This window comes from Martes martes (assembly GCF_963455335.1).
Source record: "Martes martes genome assembly, chromosome: 2".
NCBI lineage: Eukaryota > Metazoa > Chordata > Mammalia > Carnivora > Mustelidae > Martes > Martes martes.
The window spans coordinates 15636138-15660639 of record NC_137889.1 but is presented as its reverse complement, the minus strand read 5'-3'; the positions used below and the strand labels follow the sequence as shown (position 1 = coordinate 15660639).

General features: G+C 39.3%; 1 protein-coding gene across 1 annotated transcript in view; it reads right to left on the bottom strand.

Moving 5' to 3' along the window:
• SNX25 (sorting nexin 25) overlaps nt 1-24502 on the bottom strand; it is a 122521-nt gene that overhangs the window by 9529 nt on the left and 88490 nt on the right. Inside the window, exons 8-15 of the mRNA XM_080797277.1 lie at nt 20163-20294; nt 17496-17768; nt 14799-14963; nt 11533-11664; nt 9195-9335; nt 6030-6143; nt 583-747; nt 167-284 (exon numbers count right to left, since the gene is read on the bottom strand). Coding sequence (XP_080653403.1) covers nt 167-284; nt 583-747; nt 6030-6143; nt 9195-9335; nt 11533-11664; nt 14799-14963; nt 17496-17768; nt 20163-20294 — 1240 coding nt within the window. The remainder of the gene's footprint in view (nt 1-166; nt 285-582; nt 748-6029; nt 6144-9194; nt 9336-11532; nt 11665-14798; nt 14964-17495; nt 17769-20162; nt 20295-24502) is intronic.

The window sequence follows — 24502 nt, the reverse complement described above, 5'->3', positions numbered from 1 at the left end:
TGATGAATGAATGGATATAACTACACATTTGATTCAGGAAGGATATTATGAGAAAGGGATATTAGAGAGAGAGAGAGAGAGAGAGAGAGAGAATGTGTGTGTGTGTGTGTGTGTGTGTGTAACCACTTAACAGCAATAACCATTAAATAATAACAAAGAAGCTTACTTCCTCGAAGTTCAAATATCTCCCCAATCAACATGAAACATGGTTCAGCCAAGGCGTCTTTCCTCCCATCCACATCATCACCATAATCTGACAGGTCACTGTCCTCTTCTGCCTCCTCCTGGGGGTACAGAAAGATCAAAGGAAGCAGATCAATTATCCAGGAAAGTTGGTTAGAGCTGTTCTTTCCTTTCAAGTGTATATTCCAACTATGTGCTCACGTTTCAACCTTAAGTACCCTTTCAACTCTCCTACATGCAGAAATCTATGCATTCTCAACACAGGCCAAAATGTGTGTCTAACCTCAGGGAAAAGCTTGATGTTAAAGCCTTAGCCAAGGTTAAAATACTTCAAGAAACCTTCAAAAAGACATTCCCCTAAATCTGCTGCAAAAATGGCATGACCTTTCCATAGCTCACCTCTTGATGGGAGAAGAAGTCGCGAGGAAGTCTTTCCAAAAATGAGGATAATGAAAAAGTAGATTTTTTCCCCTGCACATCAATAACCTTGAGGTAGTCAGGAGAAGGGCTCAAAAAGGCATAAAGTGCTTCACTCTGACACAGTCTTTCATCCGAAAGCAGATTCTGGGGAGGAAAGAGGGTGCATTACCCTTATGGAGGAATATGTCCATGCTGCCGGAAACCACCACATACAGGGGCAAGCAAGGCGCGAAGGACTGCATTGGGGATTTATTTTCATAATTCCAGACCCAAAACCCTTTCCCTCTCCCCCTGAAACAGAGCATTTGAGATGAATTCCAATGATCTTAATCGCAAGCAACCCCTGCAGGTTAACTGAAGCACCCTAATCATCCTGCTTGTGGAAGAGGCTGTGTGGACAACTGCTCAGTGCAACAAGATGTCTGGCTTCGCACACAGCTTACAGAACCAGGGACCGCTGCCTGCGAATGTCAACTTCACTCCATCCAGTGGCGCTGAAACAACTTACACATTCGCACACTGCACAAGGAAACCACTCAACCACGCTTTTATGGCTGGGTTCAGACTTTGTACATCAGCTGAAAAAAGACACTTTGTCACATGGCACTGAACACCAGGCAGGAGTTTTCTCCCCGTGCTGCCATCTTCTAAGCAGTGCTTGTTCACATAATTATAGAACTGTTCAAGACTAGAAATGTCCTTAAGTTCTTTAGGTACTTATCTGGCCTCCGGAGATAGGAAAGAAGAACATAAATTAACTTTATGTCCAAGCAGGTGCTACTGATAGGACAGCAAGATTAACAACATGACCACAAGAATGTCTAAATGTCTAGTATTAAAAGATACAAGGTTTAATATGATTTGACTCATATCTGGAACTTAAGAAACAAAACAAATGAGCAAAGGGAAAACAGAGAGAGAGAGGCAAACCAAAAAACTGACTCTTAACTCTAGAGACCTGATGGTTACCAGAGCGGGGGTTTGGGGGGATGGGTGATAGAGGTGATGGGGATTGAGGGCACTTGTTGTGATGGGCACCAGGTGTTGTATGGAAGTGTTGAATCACTCCATTGTACACCAGAAACTAATATAACACTGTATGTTAGCTACTGGAATTTAAATAAAAACTTGAAACCAACAACAACAAAAAAGGATAAAGGGTTTAGGAATTATGAGACCAGTGGGAAACAGTGCCCCACTGATGATGTAATCTCCTTAGGGGAGAGGGACGCTGGAAGCACACAGAACTTCTGATGTCAGAGCCTGGGGTGGCAGAAGAGGTTAAGATCTAGTCTCAAAGGACTTGGTCCCTGACAGTCACATCACATTTGTTCAGGTGAAGGTTGAAATTCAATGAACTCTATGACTCCCCAAAACAGGCACCTGTGAGAACATCCAGTACTGCCACACTGGGGATAGGGGCTCCAAGAGGGATTATCAACATTCCAGTGGTTGTTAGCTTTCCTCTGTCCTACAGAAGACTGAACTGGAAATGGGCAAGTTCTGCCCAGATGGAGAGAAGGAGATTAAGGGCGATGGGGAGCTGGTATCACTATTGCCTTCCCCAGCCCTGGAGCCCAATAAAGAGGCCTTTATTCCTTTTGCAGAGTATCAAATGTTCAGTCGTATATACAGATGGATTAGATGGCAGGAGATATCCTCCCCCTAACTTGATTTCCTTTAGCTAATCTATACTCCAGCATTATTTTATAAAATAGTAGGAAACGTTAACTGATGTTAAGTCTCACTTATTACAATCAACATAAATAAAGAGATCATGAATGGTGATAAGACTTTGGCCTAAATTATATTCTATTATGAAGGGAAATGATCAGATTAAGTACATAGGAAAAGTGAGAAATTCTCACAGATTTCTGTGGGGCAAGATATAATTGGGGTTTTATCATTTTTAAGCTCTCTGGGGATGGCATCCCATTTCCAACTCCTTCCCTCCAAACACTTATAGCATGTTATTCTATTCTAGTAAAGACCTCATATGACCATTCAGTGGGTGATGCAGAAAGGGGTAACACATTCCAAGAAGAGCGCACAGCACAAGCATACCCAGAAGCAGGACAGAGCACCACAGGCAGGGAATGGCGGGGGTAGGTGGGGTGCCTATGTGAGCAGGAATGAAGAAAGATATTAGCAACAGTGTGGCCAGGAATGAGTAGCTAGGCTATTTTTTTTAAAGATTTTATTTATTTATTTGACACAGAGAGAGAGCACAAGCAGGGAGAACAGCAGGCAGAGGAAGAGGGAGAAGCAGGCTCCCCGCAGAGCAGAACTGGATGCAGGGCTTGATCCTAGGACCCTGGGATTCTGACCTGAGCTGAAGGCAAATGCTCAACCAACTTGAGCCACCCAGGTGCCATGAGTACCTAGATTATTAGGTATCTGTACGATTCGTATGCTTCACTGGAAAACCATTTGTCATAAATAAATATTCAAGTAAACATACAGTCAGTGGAATCTCTTTTTCTGGAAGGTCCTGTGGACCCCCAAAAAACAAAGCATTCTGCACCTTACTTTTCCTGTTTGCAGTTGGTGGAACAACACTTTGAAACGACAGTCTGCTGTATCACCTACCTAAATACATTCAATGGTTAGGGCTTTATCAAAGAGTCTTTGAGGAAATGAAAAACAATCTAAATTATTATTTCCTGACTTAAAATCCTCTTGATTAAAAGACAAAAGCTCACACAAAAGACACCGCTGTTTCATCTGGCTTCGCTGCAGCCTGTTCATGTCCCCACGACCTATCGGCAGGGTCTCAGAGTGCAGTTTCTCTCGGCACAACAGCAGAACTCACTAACCCACTTTCACGACCGCCAATCCAATAAAGGCACATATGTGCCCTTCCTGTGCCCCCGAAAGCGCAGGTCCAGAGTGTGGGGTCTGCGACAGCAGGAAAGGCCAGACAAACAGAGACCCTCCCGACAGCAGAGGCGGGAAGGAAACAAGAGAGTCAGCTAGAGGGTTCCAAAGCTACACACCTGAAGCTTAGAAATCCTGGATTTTGAATAATACACTTCTTTTTCACAGATGAGATTGTTAGCTCATCCAAATGATTTAATCATGTACAGTGTGGGAGCGAGTTTAATTCTTTCCTAGATATTTTGAATCAGCAACAAAATGGTAGTATTTCAGTTTCAAATTCTCATGTAAGAGCATTTAAACTTTGGCGATTCTCTAATCCAGTTCTGCCACAATTAAACTCAGAGAGTTTTTCAATGTATAAGTTATTTTATTTCCTAAGGGAAATTTACCCTATATTACATTATATTATATGTACATATACACACATATTTATATATTATTATATTATAAAATGAAAGTTTCCCTCAGGGAATAAAATAATTTGAATCTTGGAAAAACTTTAGGATACATATATACATAAAACACACACACATATATAAATATAGAGAGGGAGAGAGAGAGAGAGAGGAAGATAGGAATAGTGGGAAAAAGAGACTAACGCTTTCAAAGAGACTCTGACTTAAATCAATTTTAACAAGGACCCATACTTCTTTTGTCTTTAAAGATTTTATTTCTTTATTTGACAGACAGAGATCACAAGCATGCAGAGAGGCAAGCAGAGAGAGAGGGGGAGGCAGGCTCCCCGCTGAGCAGAGAGCCCGATGCAGCGCTTGATCCCAGAACTCTGGGATCATGACCTGAGCCTAAGGCAGAGGCTTTAACTCACTGAGCCACCCAGGCGCCCCAGGACCCATACTTCTGATTGAACAACTATGTTTTAAAATAAAGCCTTCACTAAGAGTTTGGCAACATCCATTATTTAAAAATCCCAGGCCATCTAGCTACCACTATATAGCCAAAAAGTGTTTCATGATGCAAAGTTCCATGCCTCCAAAGACTGTATGGGCTTTGGGGTCCATGCTTTGAGTAAATTAACCATCTTCTGAATACAGAGGGACCAGCTAAGGAAAAATAAATAGTGGTTGCTATCAAGGGTAGTATATGTTTGGCCTTATTCTCTAAAAATGGACTGAAGACAAACAATAAAGCATTTAGAGAAAATCAGGAGAGTATCTTTAGGACTTTGGAGTAGGCAAAGATTTCTTAACAGGCACAGAGGCATAATCATAAAAGACAAAATTGATAGAGTGGACTAAATTAAAATTGAGAACTTCTGTTCACGAAAAGAAATCATTAAGAGACAGAAAAGGCTATCCACAGAAAGGGAGAAGGTATTTGCAACATAAGTGGTCTGACAAGAGATTCACATCTAAATCCCACGCAGAAGTCCCACAAGGCGGTGAGGAAAAGATGGGCAACATGACGGAAGAGCAGACTCAACTTGACCAGACAATTCACCAGAGAAACTATCCAAGTAGCCAGTAACACCCAGACTGGTGCTCCACTTCATTAGCTGCCAGGGGAAATGCAAACTAAAACCACAGTGAGATACCAGCACACACCCACCAGGAGGACTAAAGAGAAACAGGCAGAGAAGAGTTGGGGGTGAGGAGGGAGAGCCAACAGAACCCTGACGCGCTGTGGTCACAGTGTAAAAACTGCCACAACCACTTGGACAAACGAAGAAACCCAGACCCAGAGGTAACACACAACACAGATTCACCACAAGTCAAGTACCAGAAGTTTATAGAAGCCTTCTTCAAGATAGCCTCCACTGGAAATGGCCCAAATGCTCGTCAACAGTGGGATGAATAGGCCATAGTGTATTTGCACAATGAAAAACCTACACAGTAGTGAAAGCAAATAATCTACAACCAGAACAGCACTATGGACAGATCCCTCAATCACAGTTGTTGAGTGAAAGAGATCACACAAAGGAGTCTACACTGCATGATCCCATTTACAGGAAGTTCAAAGACAACTGTATCTGTGTGATTAGTAGTTGGGATCGCGACCACCCTGGGACGAAGGCCATGACGGGAAAGAAGTACTGGCCTGGGTGCTAGTTACAGGGTGGGCTCAGTGTGCAGAAAAGAACAAGTTGCACACATGGTATCTGTACTGTACATATTTTATATTTTCTGTATTTATATTTTGTGTGTGCATAGCATACTTTAATTATGTTCTTTTTTTAAAGAGTTTTATTTATTTTATTTATTTTATTTGACAGACAGAGATCACAAGTAGGCAGAGAGGCAGGTAGAGAGAGGGGGAAGCAGGCTCCCCGCTGAGCAGAAAGCCCGATGCGGGGTTTGATCCCAGGACCCTGAGATCATGACCTGAGCTGAAGGCAGAGGCTTTAACCCACTGAGCCACCCAGGCACTCCCATACCTTAATTATTAACAAACAAACAAACCAAAGATATTTTGAGGATCTGGCATGACCTATAAGACCAAGAAGCAAATAAGCAAGCTCTTAGAATGATGACAGTTTAACCCCAAAAACTAATTTTTCCTTTCGTATCCAAAACTTTTCAGTTGCTTACCTGTAAAAACTTATTTAATTGATTCTTTGACTTTTCCATAAACTTGTGATCTATAGATTTGAAAGGCAGCTTGCTGAGAGAAGGCAACTGGACTTTTTTTAAAGAAGGGAAACACTGTGGAGGAAAACATTAAATATTAGTATCTTGAATCATATTTTCATGTTAAAAAAAAGTTTAGAATTATAATTAGGACAAAACAACCTTCCTCCTGTACTTGTTCCTCTGAGGTTTGCAACCGTTTCTAATCAGGCTCATGGAATCGACAGAAATGGGACATTTGATGAAAAGAGCTAAAGCTCATCCCTAGTACTCTGAATGCCTGGGAGCTGGCCAGTGCAGACGCTGGGCTGATCAGGTAGATTCACACAACACACACAAAGCACAAGGCTCTAGGTGTGGACACCTGGCTCACGGGAAGAAAATCTTCCTATTAGAACATGCTTTGTTTACAGCAACTCTGTGAAAAAGTTATCCCATTTGGAAAAACAACAGAAAGAAAGATTATTGTCCTTCAGTGGCAAACTGCAAAATGGAAGTATATTAATAATAATATATCAACAAATAATAACAGACCCTTTGTGGATTGAGTCCTACATTCTGCCAGACACTGTGCTAGAAGTTCACGTGTGTGATAAAATCTCGAATAGTTGGCGATTGTTATTCCGATTTCACATATGAGACAAAGATCAGGATTAAAACGTAGATCCATCTGACCACAAATTCTGTGTTCTTCATGTTCTTCATCCACACAGGATTCTGCCAGTCTGCCCCTCAGACCCTAGGAGGGCAGTGGGTTCCAAATGCTCCAGACTCTGCCCCCATTTCCAAACACTGGCCCTTCATGAAGGCACTGGGGCCAGATGAATATGCTTAATGAAACCAACTGGCATTGAAAAGTCAGTGAGCACAGCCTTTGCCTGCAATCGCTTTAACTGCTATTGTCATCTTCCGTGCACAGGAGTACCCTGCTAGCCTGGCCACAGCAAGATAAGTCACTTGTAACAAGTGCATGCAAGTACTTTGGGTACTGAGGAAGGAAAAACTAGCCCTTCCCACAGAGCCCACAGAAGAATCAGGGGTACAATGGCATGTGCCCAAGGAGACATGCAAATCAGGGCTCAAATTTAAGGTACAATTTTCAAGAAATGAAAGAGGCCATGAGAGTCAGAAGGGAAGATCAAAATTCACCAGGGACCTGAAAAGGTGCTTCTTGTTCCCACTGTCAACAGGAAGGGTTCATACACAAAAATGAGAAGTCACAGGAGAGTAAATTCTAAGGGTAAGAAAAGAACTCCAGGGATCAGCTATAGATAAGGAAAATGAGACTAAAGGACAGACATGGAATTTTATAAGGTTTATTTCTTCTAAGGCTTCAGTCTACTTGTTTTGTTTTGTTTTTCAAAGAACATTTTCCATATACATTTTATTTCAAAATCCCCCCTAAATTTCTTTTTCTCCTTCCTTCTGTTTTTATCAGCAATTGGATGGATACTGAACTTTGGCTTCACACTGGTTTGTCATAGGGCAAATGACACACTTTTCTGTAGGATCAATTTTACTCATACGTTTTGGGAAAAATGCAATTTTTTATTAAGACAGAGATTTCGCTTTCCACACTGCCATGGTGACAACATTCCCTTTGAGGGAATTCCTCAAAGTACATTCCAGTACTTTGAGAAGTACTGGAGCAGGACACTTGATTTTGGCCACCATCCTTTTAAAAGCACTCGAAGAAGTTACAGTATTCATAAGTTAGTGATTACAAGGGTTTTTTTAAAAAAATCCCCTTCGGAGAAAAGGTTAAAGGAAACAGATACATTTCATTCGCAGAAGAGCGATCTAATAGGTGACCACAGGATTTTACCAGTGTCTGTTCATTCTGAGCCAGAGAACAATTAACAGAAACAAAAGGAGAAGTGACCAAAGACTGCTTCATTTGCCAGGGAAGAGGGCCGTCATCTTCAGGAGGAGGATAGTTAGAGAAGATGCAGTTCCTGAGAAAGATGGGAGGAAAAGGAATGGAAAATAAGATGATCTGGATTCCAATCTGGTTTGGGCCCATAGGAACATGTCCTGTGATAGATTGATCAAACTCTCTGGGGTCAGCTCCTCTCCTCTTAAAATAAAAGAACTGACCTAGATTAGAAGTCTCTGACATTTTTAACTAAAACTCACGGTAGGAAGTACATGCTATGTTGCAACACGTGACACGCACATACATGCATATCTACATATAAAATATAACCCACCCATAAAACTAAGAAGTTCTATGAAACAATGCTCATTGCTACTACAACCACCACCAACACGATAATGCTTGGTAGGTGACACACCTTCTTCTCAACACTTTGTATGCATTTATTCCCTTAATTCTCACAAAAACTCTGTGAGATAGGAGACATGGCTGTTACCATATTCGTACTTTACTGACGAAGAGAGACAGCGAGAGACAGTGACAAGTCCCAGGTCATATGCTACTAAATAGTACAGCTAAGATCCAAACGCAAGCAGTATGGCTCCCGAGTCTGTGCTTTTGACCACAACACTTTATGACCCTTACTCTTTGTGCTGAAATCCAATACATTCTTTTTTTTTTCTTTTTAAAAGACTCTTGCTTATTTACTTGACAGAGAAAGAGAGGCAGTGAAAGCAGGAACACAAGCAGGCAGAGAGGGACAGGGAGAAGCAGGCCTCCTGCTCTGCTGAGCAGGGAGCCCAACATGGGACTCAATCCCAGGATCCCGGGATCATGACCCAAGGCAAAGGCAAATGCTTAATGACTGAGCCACCCAGGTGCCCCTGAAATCTAATATATTCCATGCTCTTCTTGTCGCTACAATCATCAATTGATTTCCTCCACTAAAAGGTCACAACTGGCAGCTTCAAAAACCAGTGGCCCTAAGTGATCCCTAGCCCTCTCTCAGCTCTGAGGTTCTATGAGGCTCAATGGAGATCAGACAATTCTTCGTCCTGAAGGATTTCTACTAAAATGGTTTGGTCTATGAGTTAATTTCCAAATGTCAGGCTGAAAATGCCACTTTGCCAGTATCCACAGCAAAGGAGAAAGGTTAATTAGTTTCTTTATATGTAAAAACTTGAAAGGAGCTCTTACATGTCTTCTTGCTTAGTAGTAATTCTACACCTTGTGTTCATGAGTATTCATACCTCACTAAGTTTCCGGTGCAAATTCTGGAACTCACTGAGCCTCCTGGGGACGGTCCAGTTCTTAGTTTCAACTCCTCCAACTTCTTGTAAGCTTACCATAACAAAGTAACAAGGCATTTGCTCACCATTCTCTTCTGTAACCTTGAGAAAAACAAACACAACAAAAGGGTGGTGAGCAGATACCGTAGGCACTATTTTTAAATAGCCTCCAAGACCTCCCACTCCTTAGTGTATATGCCCCGTATATACAGTGTATATGCCCTTAGTGTATATGCCCTCCTTAGTGTATTCATCCCTGGAACTATGAATATTATGGAACCCATTCTTGCAATCAGGTTACGTTACATTTGACAGCTGACATTAACACAGGGGATTACCTGGGTGGGCCTAACCTAATTGCACAAGCCCTTGAAGAGCAGAGAGATTCCTTGGGCAAGTGGTAGTAGACGACATCAGAAAGACTGGAAGTCCAAGAAAGACTGTACATGTGGTGCCAGTGTGAAGATGGAGAAGGGGAGTGGGGGGAATGCATCAGCACTTCCACTGACAGCAAGAGAACAGAGACAGGTCCACAACCACAGAGAACTTTCTGCCAACAGCCTGACTGAGCTTGGAAGTGGATTTTTCCCCCATTCTCCAGACAAGAACTCAGTCTGGCCAGTATGTTGATTTCAGCCTTATGATGCAATGAGTAGAGAATGAGAGAGTCTTGTTAATCTTTCAACCTACAGAATTGTGAGCTAATAAATGGGTATTGTTTTAAGCCATGAAATTTGTGGTAATTTGTTACACATCAAAAGAAAACTAATATAGTGGACTTAATTAACATCTTAAGTGTGTTTCTTTGAAAAGACAAATGAACAGCAAGCAAACAGGTGTGAGATATGCCAAAACCTGTCTCAGGAAAGGATAAAGCCTTCCCCAATTTAATTTCTGGATTCAACAAACCATGATTTCAATTTTCATGAAATTTTATATTGAAACATATAATTTCCTCTACCTTCCAACTTAGATAATTCCTTAACACAGTTCCTTAACATATATATACAATATCACAATTCAGAACAGGCCATTATTATACTTAACATAAATAGATTAAGAGAAGAAACAAAACACACTGAATTTAAGCTTGAATTGGTATCACAAACTGAATTAGAGACAGAGACTCAAGAAGAAAGGCAAAGGAAAGAGACAAGACTCCCGGAGCATGCCCGGGGCCCCATGAGGTAGGACCATTATCCCACTGTGAGGACGCAGGAGGTAAGGGCATGCACAGGGTCCCTGGGTGGTCGTAGGATCACACATCTAGTAGGGAAGTCAGCCCGGAAGAGAATTCAGAAGACTCTGGCATGATGCAGACATATCTTCCACATATTCCCCATGGGACTGCCTTGTGAACTCTGGCAGTCAGGGGACTCCTCAGTGTCTTATCCACTATCTTTTCCATGACCAATGTGTCACAGCAAACTCCTGCAGCTTACCTTGATTGTAGTGCTCATAAGTACCGAAGACATGGTGAAGCACTTGGTTAAGCACTCACGTACTGTGTGTGCTTTCACAGTAGCTCTTGGAGAACACGCTTTGTCTGCTATGTAATCTAGAGGTGAACTTAAGATTATGAATTTCAAGCCCACCTCACACCATAATAAGAGTGAACATTAACACTATGTTACTCATGATCTCATTTCTGTGTGGACCTGACCTTCAACTCCAGATTTCCACAGGACTGATAGTAAGGCAGGCGGGAATGAAGAAGTTGTCAACATAACAATGTAAATGCCCACATGCTTCGCTACTTGAAAAGAAATTATTTTCAAAGACAAAAAGGATATAGCATATTCTGAAAACTGTTACCCATATTCCTCAAAGAATAGCAAAATATTTTCTAATTCAAAGGAAAAAATATTCGTTATTAAAGATCTTATAGCAACTGAGATTTACATGAATGAAACCAGCAGAATGGAGCAATCAGAAACACTTAAATTTTTAATTTTTCACGACCAAATTTCAAAAAGCGCCTTCCAATTTTATTTCAGTCGTCAATGGAAAAATAAAATGTCAATTCAGAGACATTAACTGATCCTATCTGAAAGTTGCTTACAATTCCACTGAATAAGGACAACCTGAAGTGGAATGAAAACAGATCTATACCAGGCAGCCCTCCTACAACTCGCAGTCACGGGTGTGACAGAGTGAAAACAGCAGAGAAGGAATGACAAATACAGTCTACAAGAACAAACATAGGTTTTCTACCCTCAACCTTAATTCTCTAGGACAAAATCTTCCATATAAAGTCATACTCTTAAAATGAATTGGGAGGAAAAGCAGTAAGAACTACCTCTCCACTGGTGATGGAGGCTTTCCACATTCCGAGGTTCTCACACCACCAATCTGTTCTTGCCATGTGCAGCTGTAGGTCTGTGCGTTCTTTCTCTATTAGAATTATCTCCTCCTTCAACTTTAAAACAATCTGCCAAAGGGAAAACATCCTGAGAGTTATTAAACCACTTGCAATGCTGCACAATTCAACAAAGTAGTAGGATATTTAAATCAACAGGCAAAAATATGCCATATTTCTATACACTAACAATGGACAATCCAAAAAGGAAATTTAAGAAAACAATTCCAATTAAAATAGCATAAAAATTAAAAAATAGGAATTAAATAAGGGAGTGAAAGACTTCTATAGTGAAAACTATAAAACACTGATGAAAGAAATTAAAGACATAACTATATGGAATGATCTCCAACGCTCATGGATTAGAAGACTGAACATTGCTAAGATGACAGTGCTACCCAAAGTGATCTACAGACTGAACACAATACCTATAAAAATTCTAATGTATTTTGCAAAAATAGAAAAATCCATTGTAAAATTCATATGGAATCTCAAGGGAGACAGAATAGACAAAACAATCTTAAAAAAGAACAAAGTTGGAGGACTCACACTTCCTGATTTCAATACTTACCTACAAAGCTACACTAACCAAAAGGTATGGTACTGACATAAAGATAAACATGTAGACCAATGGACTAGAATAGACAGTCAAGAAATAAACTTTTGTTTATATTTTTTTTGTTTTGTTTCTATTTATTTTGTCAAAGGATTTTTGACAGTGGTGCCAACACCAATCAATGGGAAAAGAACAATCTCCTCAATAAAGAGTGCCCAGAAAATTGGATACCTACATGCTAAATAATGAAGTGAGACACTTCCCTAAACTCCTACACAACAATTAACTCAAAATGGAGAAAAGACCTAAACATAAGAGCTAAAACTATAAATTCTTAGAAGAAAACATAAGGAAAAGCTTCATAACACAAGAGTAGCAAAGACTTGTTGGCTATGACACCAAAGGCAAAGGCAACAAAAGAAAATATAGGAAAACTGGACTTCATAAAAATTTAAAACTTCTGTGCAAATACTATCAACACAGCAAAAAGGCAACCCACGGAATTGGAGGGAATATTTGTAAATCACATATCTCATAGGGTATTAACATCTAGAATATATAGGGAACTCTAAAAACTTAAAAACAAAAACCAGGGGCATCTGGGTGGCTCAATGGATTAAAGCCTCTGCCTTCAGCTCAGGTCATGATCCCAGTGTCCTGGGATCCAGCCCCACATAGGGCTCTCTGCTCAGCAGGGAGCCTGCTTCCTCCTCTCTCTCTGCCTGCCTCTCTGCCTACTTGTGATCTCTGTCTGTCAAATAAATAAATAAAATCTTTAATTAAAAAACAAAAAACAAAAAACAAACAGTCTGATTCAAAAATGGGCAAAGGACTTGAATAGACATTTCTCCAAAAAAAATTCTATAAATGACCAAAAAGTGCATGACAAGACACTCAACATAGTTAATCATTAGTGGGATGCAAATCAAAACCACAATGAGCTACCACCTCATACCCATTAGGATGGTTACTATCAAAAAACTGGAAAACAACAATTATTAGTGAGAATATACAGAAATCGGAAACTACATGCGCTGTTGGTGAGAAGGTATAAAATGCTGCTGCCATTATGGAAAATAGTAGGGACACGCCTCTAAGAATTAAAAACAGAATTACCATATGACCCAGCAATTCCACTTCTGGGTACACGCTCAGAAGAGCTGAAAGCAAGACCTTGAAAAGATATTTATACACCCATATCCATGGCAGCATTATTCATAATACTCAAAAGGTGGCAGCAAACCAAATATCCACTGATGGGTGAATGTATAAACGAAATGCTATATATACACACAGTGGAAAATTACTCAGCCTTTAAAAGGAAGGAAGTTCTGACACACAGTATAATATGAATGAACCTTGAAGACATTATACTAAATGAAATAAACCAGTCACAAAAGGATGAATGCTGTATGACTCCACTCATGATGTATCGGAGTAGTTAAATCTGTAAGAGATAGAAATCAGAATGGTGGTTGCCAGGGGGCTGGGGAGCGGGGAATGGGAAGTATTATTTAATGGGTACAGGGCTTCAATTCTGCCATATGAAAGGAGTCCTGCAGATGGAATGGTAGTGACAGTTGCACAACAGTGTGAATGCACAGACACTGACCTGTACATATAAAATAGCTGAAATGGTAGACTTTATGCTATGTATATTTTATGACAATTTTTTAAAAATAAGTAATTTCATTTTTAAAAAAAGGCTATGGATCTCTTTCATGAGAAAACCTATAAGGATATGTAACTCTGTGGTGTGAGGGCAGAAGTTTCGCTCCAAACTCTCCTGAACACGAAGGCTGCAAGGACTCTGTCCTTGCTCAAAAAGCCTACAGGAAGCACTCCCAGCCTAAACCTTCTGAACCTGCTTTTTACCATCAGTCGGGGCTGTGACTATCAGCTTCACCTTCATATGGGTATGTTTTAGTCCCACCATCAGCACGTTAGCTCCCGAAGGGCACAGGTCAGGCTCGGTATGTCACTGATGCCCCACAGTGACTGGCTCAGCATCAGGAATTTACTCATCACTTCTGTTGCTGAACACCCACTCAGAAATTGCCAGAGGAGATCAGTTGGGCAGACGGAAGAGCATCAGCCATAGCTGTATCAGAGACGTCTCCCTGTTGGACTCTGAAGAGGCAGAACCACAGAGCAAAAAGTCGCACCACCGCTTGGGTTTGCAAAGTGCCAGTTAGGGAGACGCTGTCTACACTTTTAAGGTTTCCAATTCTGTTGGCTTTTAGCAAGACGATTTATTTCTTGTGTAATTCTGTGAAGTTCTCTAAACTGTGACTCATAGCGTTTGAAAGAAAAATGAAAATTTAAAAGATTGTTCTCGCGGAGTTAATTTACTTCCGGAAATGAGTCTGGCACAAGGAAATGCTCTGCCCTCTTCTGTAAAGGTACCATAGGCAAGCCAGGTGAGAGAACACGGAGCTACTCACTGCTGATGACTGACAGAGAACCCCAAACCATGGAAGACCAAAAGCAACTACTTTTCTCATTCTATACTAGAAGCAAAAAAGTAACAATGGAACTTACAGTTAAAATTCTTTTTAAGGAAACTGTGATGATTTGCAAACATAAACTGAAAACTTTATCAAATCGGAAAGTGGAAACTTTCAAAGACAACCTTGAAAGCAAGAGTTACCTTCTTGTCAGGTTTTGGTGCATTTTGAATAGAATTTAGAGCTTGCCTTTTATATTCAAGTTTCTCATTTAGTTCTCGTAGTTTGTTTACAGCAAAACTGGCTTGTTCATTAATCCGGCTGGTGCCTTCATCTACAGCTTCCTCACCAGCCTCGATTCCCGGGCCCTGGGGGAGAAAGTCACATGAACCACATTATCTTCTGATGCTCCACTGTTCAGCCATTATTACCCAGTGTATAGTTTCGATATGATTACACTGTGCCCAATACTAGATCCCACTAAGGAAAGACTCTATGATAGAAAGCCCAGGAGCCAGCTGCTTTGCCTCAACAAAGTAACAAATCAAAGTTATCTGGAACCAAAATAACTGGTGTTCAGGACTGCACTGAAAAAAGAAACATCATTAAGCCTGAAAAAGCAGGAGGGCCTGGGGTGGATTCCATACCATTATTTTCCAGATTGTACACCCAAGGGAATCTGCTTGGAACAAAGGAAAGCAACTGAGTTCTCTGTCCAGCTCAACTGAATGATCTGTGCCTAAGCCTGGACAAAGACACTGAGAAACACTTGGCTTCCTTTCTGGCTCCAAAGAATATTATAAAAAACTCAAGAAAGTCCCTTTAAAATAAGATTTCCAGAGCACCTGGGTGGCTCGGTTGGTTAAGGTTCTGCCTTCAGCTTAGATCATGATCCCAGGGTCCTGGGATTGAGCCCCGCATCAGGCTCCCCGCTCCTCAGGAAGCCTGCTTCTCCCTCTCCCTCTGCTACTCCTCACTGCTTGTACGCTCGTTCTCTCTCTTCTCTCTCTTTTTGTCAAATAAATAAATAAAATCTTTAAAAAAATAAGATAAAATAAAATTTCCAAATCCCCATTAGTGAAAGTATTTTCAGTATACACTTTGTTCTGTCCTTCTCTTGAAGATGTATTTTATAAATCAACAGGTAGATCATTTTACAAGTAAAATGGTTAGCATTTCAAAGTGACTTAAAATTAATTAATTAAATAAAAGCAAAGTGACTTAAGATTCATAAAGAACTGTGTAACTTTTAAAATCTGGATAGATTACCAACAGACAGCATATAAAACAGATTTGTGCAAGGCACTGGAAAGAACAGCTGAGAACAGTCTTCTTCTTTGTTTATATTCCTTAACGTTCTTCCAGAATTTTTTTTTCAAATTTTTGGTAATTAGTAAGTAACAAACAGTAACTTTTTTCAACAAAAATAAGTATTAATAATCCTAAAAAACCAAGCTTTTTTTATTTTTGTAGGGTCTTTCAAATCTGTGTCTGTAATGTACATATCATGACATAGTTCTACACTTTGAATACATAAACATGTATTCTGTCTTTTCCATATAACTTACAATGCTGCTTATTTTGAGGGTATTAATTACAGTTTAAACTAATAAAAACACAAAATTTTAATTTTTATGGCTGTATAATATCCTGGGAATTGATAGTACACTAACACATATTCCTACTGCTGTTCCTACTCTGGGTTGATTCTGCTGGTTTGCTATCCCAAACGTACTAAAGCAAACTCCATTATATACTTACTTTTCTGCCCTTTAGTTATTATCTTAAGATAAATTTTTAGAAGTAGGAGCTTTCAAAAGATCAGTGATACATATTACTCTTGAGTCCAAGGTGAAGTTAGACAATTTTTCATATTTGTTTGCCTTTCATATCGACTGTTAGTTCAAGACCTTACTCAATTTATCTGTTGGGTACTGACACTTTTAATTAATCTGAATAACCTCCTCTACAGCATTTGCAAATTAACCATTTTAATTTTTGAGGGAGAGAGGTAACACAGTTAAAATAATCTGACCAAAAAATAATAAAAAAATAATAAAAAATTAAACAAATTGACCTATCTTAAAAATAAGATGCAACGAGTAATGACTTTTAGACCAGTCTGGTGGTGTTATACACTGAAAGTATAAAGAACTAAATAACAAATCTTTTTAAAAGTCTGAAGGAATGAATTTAACAGTTCAGAGATACTGACTTCTAATATCATCAAGAGCAAGCACTTGATTCCCTAGGGCTTGAGATACCACTGGGCAGAAAAAAAAAAAAAAAATCCATGATCAGTTGCCATCTTTCCATGTAGGGTGACTATAAAACATTTTGTTTTTCTCTGCACCTTCACAAATCTTAAAACCCATGTAAATCATTAATAGTAAATGACAGGTGGCGATTGTAGTTCTCCAATTAAATGACAATATGTTTAAGAAAATTAGACTTCAGGTGTGGCTGAGCAAGGTTTTCTTTGGAACATCTATCTTACTTACATCTGATATTTTTTAACTCCAAAATATTTCCTGTACCTCCTCCCACATTCTCTTCCCCTCTTTATGTCTCCATCCTTTGACTATTCTCAGGCTGCACCACGTTCTATGGATTCTCTTATCTGTTCTAGGCCACAAATGTCCCACCCCACAGGCTTTCTGCCTTCACATTTTCAGGGTGTGTCTCAGGTGGAGAGGGAGCAGTGAGGTCTCTGACTCGACACCAGGCAGCAGTGGTCAGTTTTCACAGGAACAAGGGAAGAAGTCTGTAAGTTCTACTTACAGTCCTATACATTAAAAGATGAAGGTACACACCAAATTCAGCTTATACAATAGGAGCCTACCAAATCACTTTCAAAGCTTAACCACTGAGAAGGGAGGAGAAAATTAAATGTGACTCACCAGTTCATCCTTGCTAGAAATCAACTGGGAGACATTTTTCTCTTCCTCTTTCAGCATCAGCTTCTCATACAGGTCACTGACAATGAACGAAGGGTAATACCTATCTTTTAGGGTCTCATAAACATCTCCCTGGATTTTGCAGAACACTTCAATACCTTTATTTCCTACAAGACACTGCTGGATTTCTTTGTAAAGTGATTTTTCCACAGATATTTCTTTGCTTTCCACAAAGAAATTCTGGTAAATTTCGCCAACTAACTGAGGAATTTCACTCTGAAAAGACAGAAAAATGAACAAGAAAGGTAAGAAATAACGCCTTTGACAAAAAGGATTATCTTTAGAACTTTCTACATTTCAAAGCTGGAAAGAAGACATGAGGAATGTACACTGTACATTTCAGTACGGCTCTTTGGGTTTTATATGCACGTTCAGAAGCAAGGGGCAAGAGGCAGACCCTGAAAAGACAAACTGGCTCCTTAAAATGAAACTTCAGTTGAACAGTTAACAAATGTAATGTCTTTGAAACGCTGGAAGGAGAAAATGACAACAGTTCTCTTCTTGCAACGGACTCCTCGTAAATCTGAATGCCACAGCTCAAATGTCAGCTAAATTCAATTTGGCTTTTTAAAATCCAATATAAATAATTGGAAGTGCCATTTCTCACTCCAGAAAAAAAGTCAGTATTGTATAATTTAAGAAAACAAGAAAAATGTTCTTTCAGAATGACGATTTATTGCATTATAATCAAGCTTATATTAGAGGACTAAGTTGTAAACGTTACACGTAGGTCACAGCCTGCCAGCTCACAAATGCAAATCCCCCTTCTGGCTGACATAATATTTCTATTTCCTCTAGACACATCTCATTAACTCTAGGAATGTTATACAGAGTCTTCAACAGGAGTGAAAATAAAGACAGGGGTGCCTGGGTGGCTGAGCGTCCAACTCTTGGTTTCAGCTCAGGTCATGATCTCTGGGTCTTAGGGCCTGCCGGTCAGTGCGGAGTCTGCTGGAGACTTATTACCGCTCTCTCTCCCTCTGCTCCTCCCCCTGCTCACGCTCTCTCTCTCTCTCTGAAATAAATAAAATCTTTTAAAAAAAAAATGAAGGCAAGCAACTTAACAAATGAAGACTGTGAATTTAACAAACATCCCAAACTTTCACATCCAAATCAGTGTTGCTAGGTCAAAATAGCTAGTGTTGCATTTGACAAAGTTATATGCTCTTACTCCACTGAAATCTTCTGAATTGTTTTCAGTAGTTTAGAAAAATTCTTTAGATTGCTCTTTGCAATATTCCTTTGAGAACAGTCAAAAGTCATTTGGAATCAAGTCTAGTAAATGAAATATGTAATAAAGTGGGCAAAAACAGTATTTGTTAAAATGAGGTAATTTGTGGCTTACAAATTAACAAAGAAAGGCATTTCTAAGAGAATTTAAAAATACCATGAGAATGAATTTAATTCCTTAACGAACATAGTTTGTGGAGCACCTGCATGGCTCAGTCCATTAAGCATCTGCCTTCAGCTCAGGTCAAAATCCTGGAGTCCCAGAAGGGAGGCCCACATCAGGGTCCCTACTCAGGCGGGGAGTTTGCTTCTCCCTCTGCCTCTACCACTCTCCCTGCTTGTGTCCTCTTTCTCTCTCTACCCCCCTCTCTCAAATAAGTAAATAAAAATCTTTTACAAAAAACAAAAAAGAGGTAGTTTGTGATTTACGATGTATTTTAAGTTGGTATTCAGTTCTGCCAACACTCATATAAAGTGCAAATAGTAATTTAACGTACCCACTGCTCTTCATGCTTATTTTAATAAGCCTCTCAAAATACACATGTATGTTATACATACAGTCCCATATAGTTATAAACACATATACATATTTCACAGTCTTTAATTGTTAAATGTATTGAGACATTGCCAAGTGCAAAACATAACGTTTATTGTTGGGGTTTTCATTGTAAGAGGCATCTATAACCAAAAATGTTCTTTTATGTTTCTTAATTCAATTATATTTTATTTGTTTTTTTTAAGATTTATTCATTTATTTATTTGAGAGAGAGAGCAGGGAGAGAGGTGGAGGGAGAGAGAGAATCCACAAGCAGACTCCCCGCTGAGTGCAGAGCCCAATGTGAGGCTTAATCCCAGGACCCTGAGATCATGACCTGAGCTGAAACCAATAGTCAGCCACTAAACTGACTGAGCCACCTAGGCCCCATTAATTCAATTATATTTTAAATGAAATAAAAGAAGAACAGTCATATAAATTACACACATGAATATGATATTAAAATAATATGGTTATGAGACTGAGGTTCAGATGACAAGATCAATTCATTATAAACAGCAGTGTGGAGAGAGAGAGAGAGAGAGAAATGTCTTTCTACAATGTGTTTAAAAAAATAACTACCTGAAAGTAAATGCAATATTTTGGTACACTTTTAAGTCACCTTTTCCCTTGACTACACATTCAAAGGTGTCTTTTTTGTAAAATAAAATCCAATTTTATTTACCATTAGGGGCTAGACAATAATTCCATTATTATATTTGGTTTTAAATAGTCTTCTAATGCATACTTATCTTACAGCTTCACAGAGAAACACAGATACAGTGCCTAACATGCAAGTTTTCATCAGCTCGTGATTAATATTCTTTTGATGCTGTATATCCTACCTTGTTAGCATTCTTTAAATATTCCACAGACTCCCAAAAACTAATCAGAGCTCTCTTGTCCATCCTTTCCATGTACGTTCGAAAGTGCTCTCGATAGAAAGTACTGGCCAAGATATCTTCAAACTGAAGAATCTGTCAAGGAAATTTAAGGAAAAAAATTAAGAAAAATGTCAAAAATCAAACTTTAATTATCAGTTTACTTTAACTTTCAATGGATCAGTTTTTACATTGGGAGGGAGTTTCATTTTTTAGGGTCATAGTGTAATATGGCATTTCACTCCACTTCCTAAATTGTAAATGGAAAAGTTTATTAAAGCTTCAATATGTACATATTCAATAAACACCAATTTTCAATTAATCATCCACACACTCAGCAAAAGATCTTTTTGGCATCTACTCTGTATCGGGCACATTTCTAGGAAATGAAACAGATGAAAATCCCTGCCCTGTGGGATATACAGTTAAAAGAAACAGATGTTCAGAATAGAAAAATTGAAGAGAAATGTATAAAAAAACTAGAAGTCTAGAATCCAATAATTTGGCATTTTTGCCTTCCATCTTATTTTTATACAGCTGAGGAAAATGATTTTATATCTTGCTTTTTTGTTTATAGTATCTTTTTTTTTCAATTAACTTTACTTATTGCCCCAATTCCCCAAATTTTACCACCTTTTTAAATCACATTCTCTCCCTGCTACACACACACACACACACACACTCACATGCTCACACACCATCACCGCCACCATACTATTAAAAAAAAAAAAAAAGTAAGCTGCAGACATGATCAGCCCTTTACCACTGGATAAAGCCTACATTTCCTACGAACAAGAGTGTTTTCTTACATGAACAACGTATAATGATCAAGATAAGGAAATGAACATCAACACAGTACTATTCGCTAAACTAACAGCCTTATTCAGATTTATTTAAAAAATCTTTTGTAAGCATCATTTTAATTTAAATTTTTTAAAAATGTACCAAAATTACTCCTTTGTTTACCATTTTGCATGCATGCTTACAGAAAAAGAGAAACTACATCTGGAGACACAGTGTGCACAATCTTGAGCATAGGCTGCCATATTAGGAGAAAGCAGATCACTTTTATAATTACTCGTAACTCAATTAGTTAGGAGAAATGCCTCAAATTAATTTAGAAGGAATTGAAGCCCCATATCCTTAGCTCTTAGTTAGGTTAAAAAAAAAAAAAGACATGTGAGTATAAATCAAATAGAATTAAAAGAAAAATTCACGTTTTAAGATTATTAAAATTTAAATTGTGACAATCAGAAATTTTTTGGAAATGTTACCAGTAAGATCTTTCTAAAATCAAGTGTATGTGATCAACAGAGATTCAACTCTTCTGCCGACAGTGAGCCCTCAAGAGGTTTTGTGAGCAGAAAGGAGCAGGCATTTTTCTAACAACTTCTGGTAACTAATTAAAGGAGACAGCCATCCTATGCTACAGATCACTATCAATTAGAGTCCATAAATATATCAGACAAATAGTATTTAGTTAGTTTACCAACTTTGGGAGATCACAGCACATATCGTTATGCAAACCCTACCACTAAAGCAATTTGAAGTACAAATTCTAACTGGACATGGTCCACAGAGGTTTGTGGGAACCCATATCAGTTTTGGCTAGGGATAACAGACCACTCAGAGAGCTATTGGTTTTTAGTATAGGAAGAAGCTGAGCAGAAAGGGCGTTCCATGAAATCTAAGGAAGTCTTCCCAGTATAATTTTCCTTGGATAAAAATGAATTCCAAGTTAGATACAAATTCACATATTTGCAAAACCAAGTTCAAAACATCTTCTAAGGGGCACCTGGGTGGCTCAGTGGGTTAAAGCCTTTGCCTTCGGCTTGGGTCATGATCCCGGGGTCCTGGGATTGAGCCCCCATCGGGCTCTCTGCTCAGCAGAGAGCCTGCTTCCCTTCCTCTCTCTCTCTCTGCCTGCCTCTCTGCCTACTTGTGATCTCTGTCAAATAAATAAAAAAATTAAAAATTAAATTAAATTTTAAAAAATCTTCTAAAATATTAGCCATTTTTAGATTTTTATTGTGTCTTTGGAATAGTCTATGCTCAGTCCCAACAGTACAAATATATATAAGTACATGATGGCAAATACATCTCAAGTATAATTAAATATCTGATAGATCTCTTACCTTGGCTGGTGGATTAACCAAATTGTCTGCTCCATTTGGTTTTTCTCCTGCTTTTGAAGGAAAGAAGAGCATTTCACTGTGTAACACCTACACTAAGGGTACGGGTCTGGGTGAACAGGATGACTAGATCGTATACTTCAGTTAAATGTACTCATTTGAGAGTAACTCAATCTCAATTCATTTGAGATTAACTAATTTTAGTAATTCTGAGATTTTTGTATAGATGTATGAAGAGAAAGGTGGGTAGGTCAAAGTTGACACCACAACAAAAATAATCATTTTTTTAAACTATGGAGGATAGAACAATAATTAACATTCACTAAGGGCTTCCATACAGCAAACATTGTGCTCCTAATTTATTTGTTAGTTCAGCCCTTTTCTTTCTGTCCTAAAACCCCTGGTAATTCTGGGAGGGATGCCACCATAGTCAATGGTCTCTAGGTAGGAGACAAAATATTATCCTGGTAGACAGTCACATGTGCTAAAGGTTGTGAAGCATTTCAGGCAGGAAGGCAGATCATTATCTATTCCTCTTTGGGAATTTTTATTTACTGCTTTTTCAGTCTCTCCCAGTCCAACTGGATGTAGTTTCATGATGCATATTTTGCAAATTAGTTTTGTGTTTTGTGTGGGTTACTACCTCTTATCCAGCTAATTTTTCTCCAGAAAGAAAAGCAATCAGAAGTACCTCAGGGCCTTTGAGAAATAAATGTGTTCCTAACACACGCAACATGTTATCAAGAGTGACGTAGGACCAGGATTCTCTAGTTACAGAATATCTACAATATACTCATGAGACTATCTCCAGCGTACTAATGAGAATATGCAGAATTAGGATCTTGGGAATGATGTTTTATCCTAAAAGGAGAGATTACAATTGGATTTTTCTTACATCTATATCATCACTAAACATACTCCCATAATAATCAATGCCAGTAATAACAAATATTTACTGAGTGCTCACATACCAAGTGGTGTACTTATCCCATTATGTGCATTATTTAATGGTTGTCACCCAAAGAGTATATACAATTATCCTGATTTTACAAATGGAGTACAAAGAAGCTAACTTGTCCAAAGTCAATCCCAGTAGATGTGGGATTGAGAGCTAGGCTTTCTGACTCTGTAGCACAGCTTCTTAACCATAATTAAACAGTTCCTCTCCTTAAGGAATTACCTGATTTGTGTTTGTAGCAAACTATGAATAGCATGGAATTCAAGAAGGAAAGCTACATTTAGGAAAAATGCTCTACGAGAACTCCAGCAGAAACAAAAAGTCAGGGTATCTTTTCATATTCAAGTGCAGAGTCCTGAGCTACACTGGATGGGTGCTCATTTTGGATGGGTCTTGGATCAAATATAAGTTGATATGAAAACTGATCTTAGACAGTGGTTTGGAAGATCACAGGCTCACCCTGTCCCACAAACAAAACTAGATAACTATCAAATCACCCTAAATACCCCCAAAACTGACCTGAATACTGGCAGAACAAACTCCACAACTTAAGATAGAGAAAGAGCCACATTAAAAAAGTAGGAAATACAGACATGCGGCTCAGGAGAGCTGATGGATCCCGGTGCTGCTGTGAGGAAGGAGCCAGGGTCACAGACAAGGATGGAGACAGGGGAGCACAGGGGGAAACAAATTCCCACAGTAACTGGCTTAGAAAGTAAGAGGGGCCGAATTTCAAATTTCGTGCCTTCTGGCAACCAGTGGGGCCAGAAGTCTGGAGTTCTTAGAGCCTGGAATTCTTAAATAGAGCCTGGAAGGAACTATGCTGCTCTTGGAGAGAAGGCCGGCAAACAACCTGCAGACATACAGAATGGAAACCAAGATCTGAAGAGCACCTAGGGCACACAGTGGGGAGGTTATTCACTCCTTTCAGAATGTATCCCAGAGAGGCAGTGTTCATGGAGAGACCACTCTGGGAACAAAGGAACTGGCCATATCCATCTTCTTCCCCAACCCCTCAGCATAAGTGCAGGGCCACCTGCGGGAAACAACACTACGCCCACACTCACTACCTAACTTGCCGATACCAAACACCCCCTGTGCTTGTGCTCCAGTGGAACTGTCCCTCACAGTCATGTCTGCCTCAGTCCCAGCATGGCAGGCCCCCTCCCCAAGAAGACCAGCCCAAACACCTGCTCACACATGTCCTGACTCAG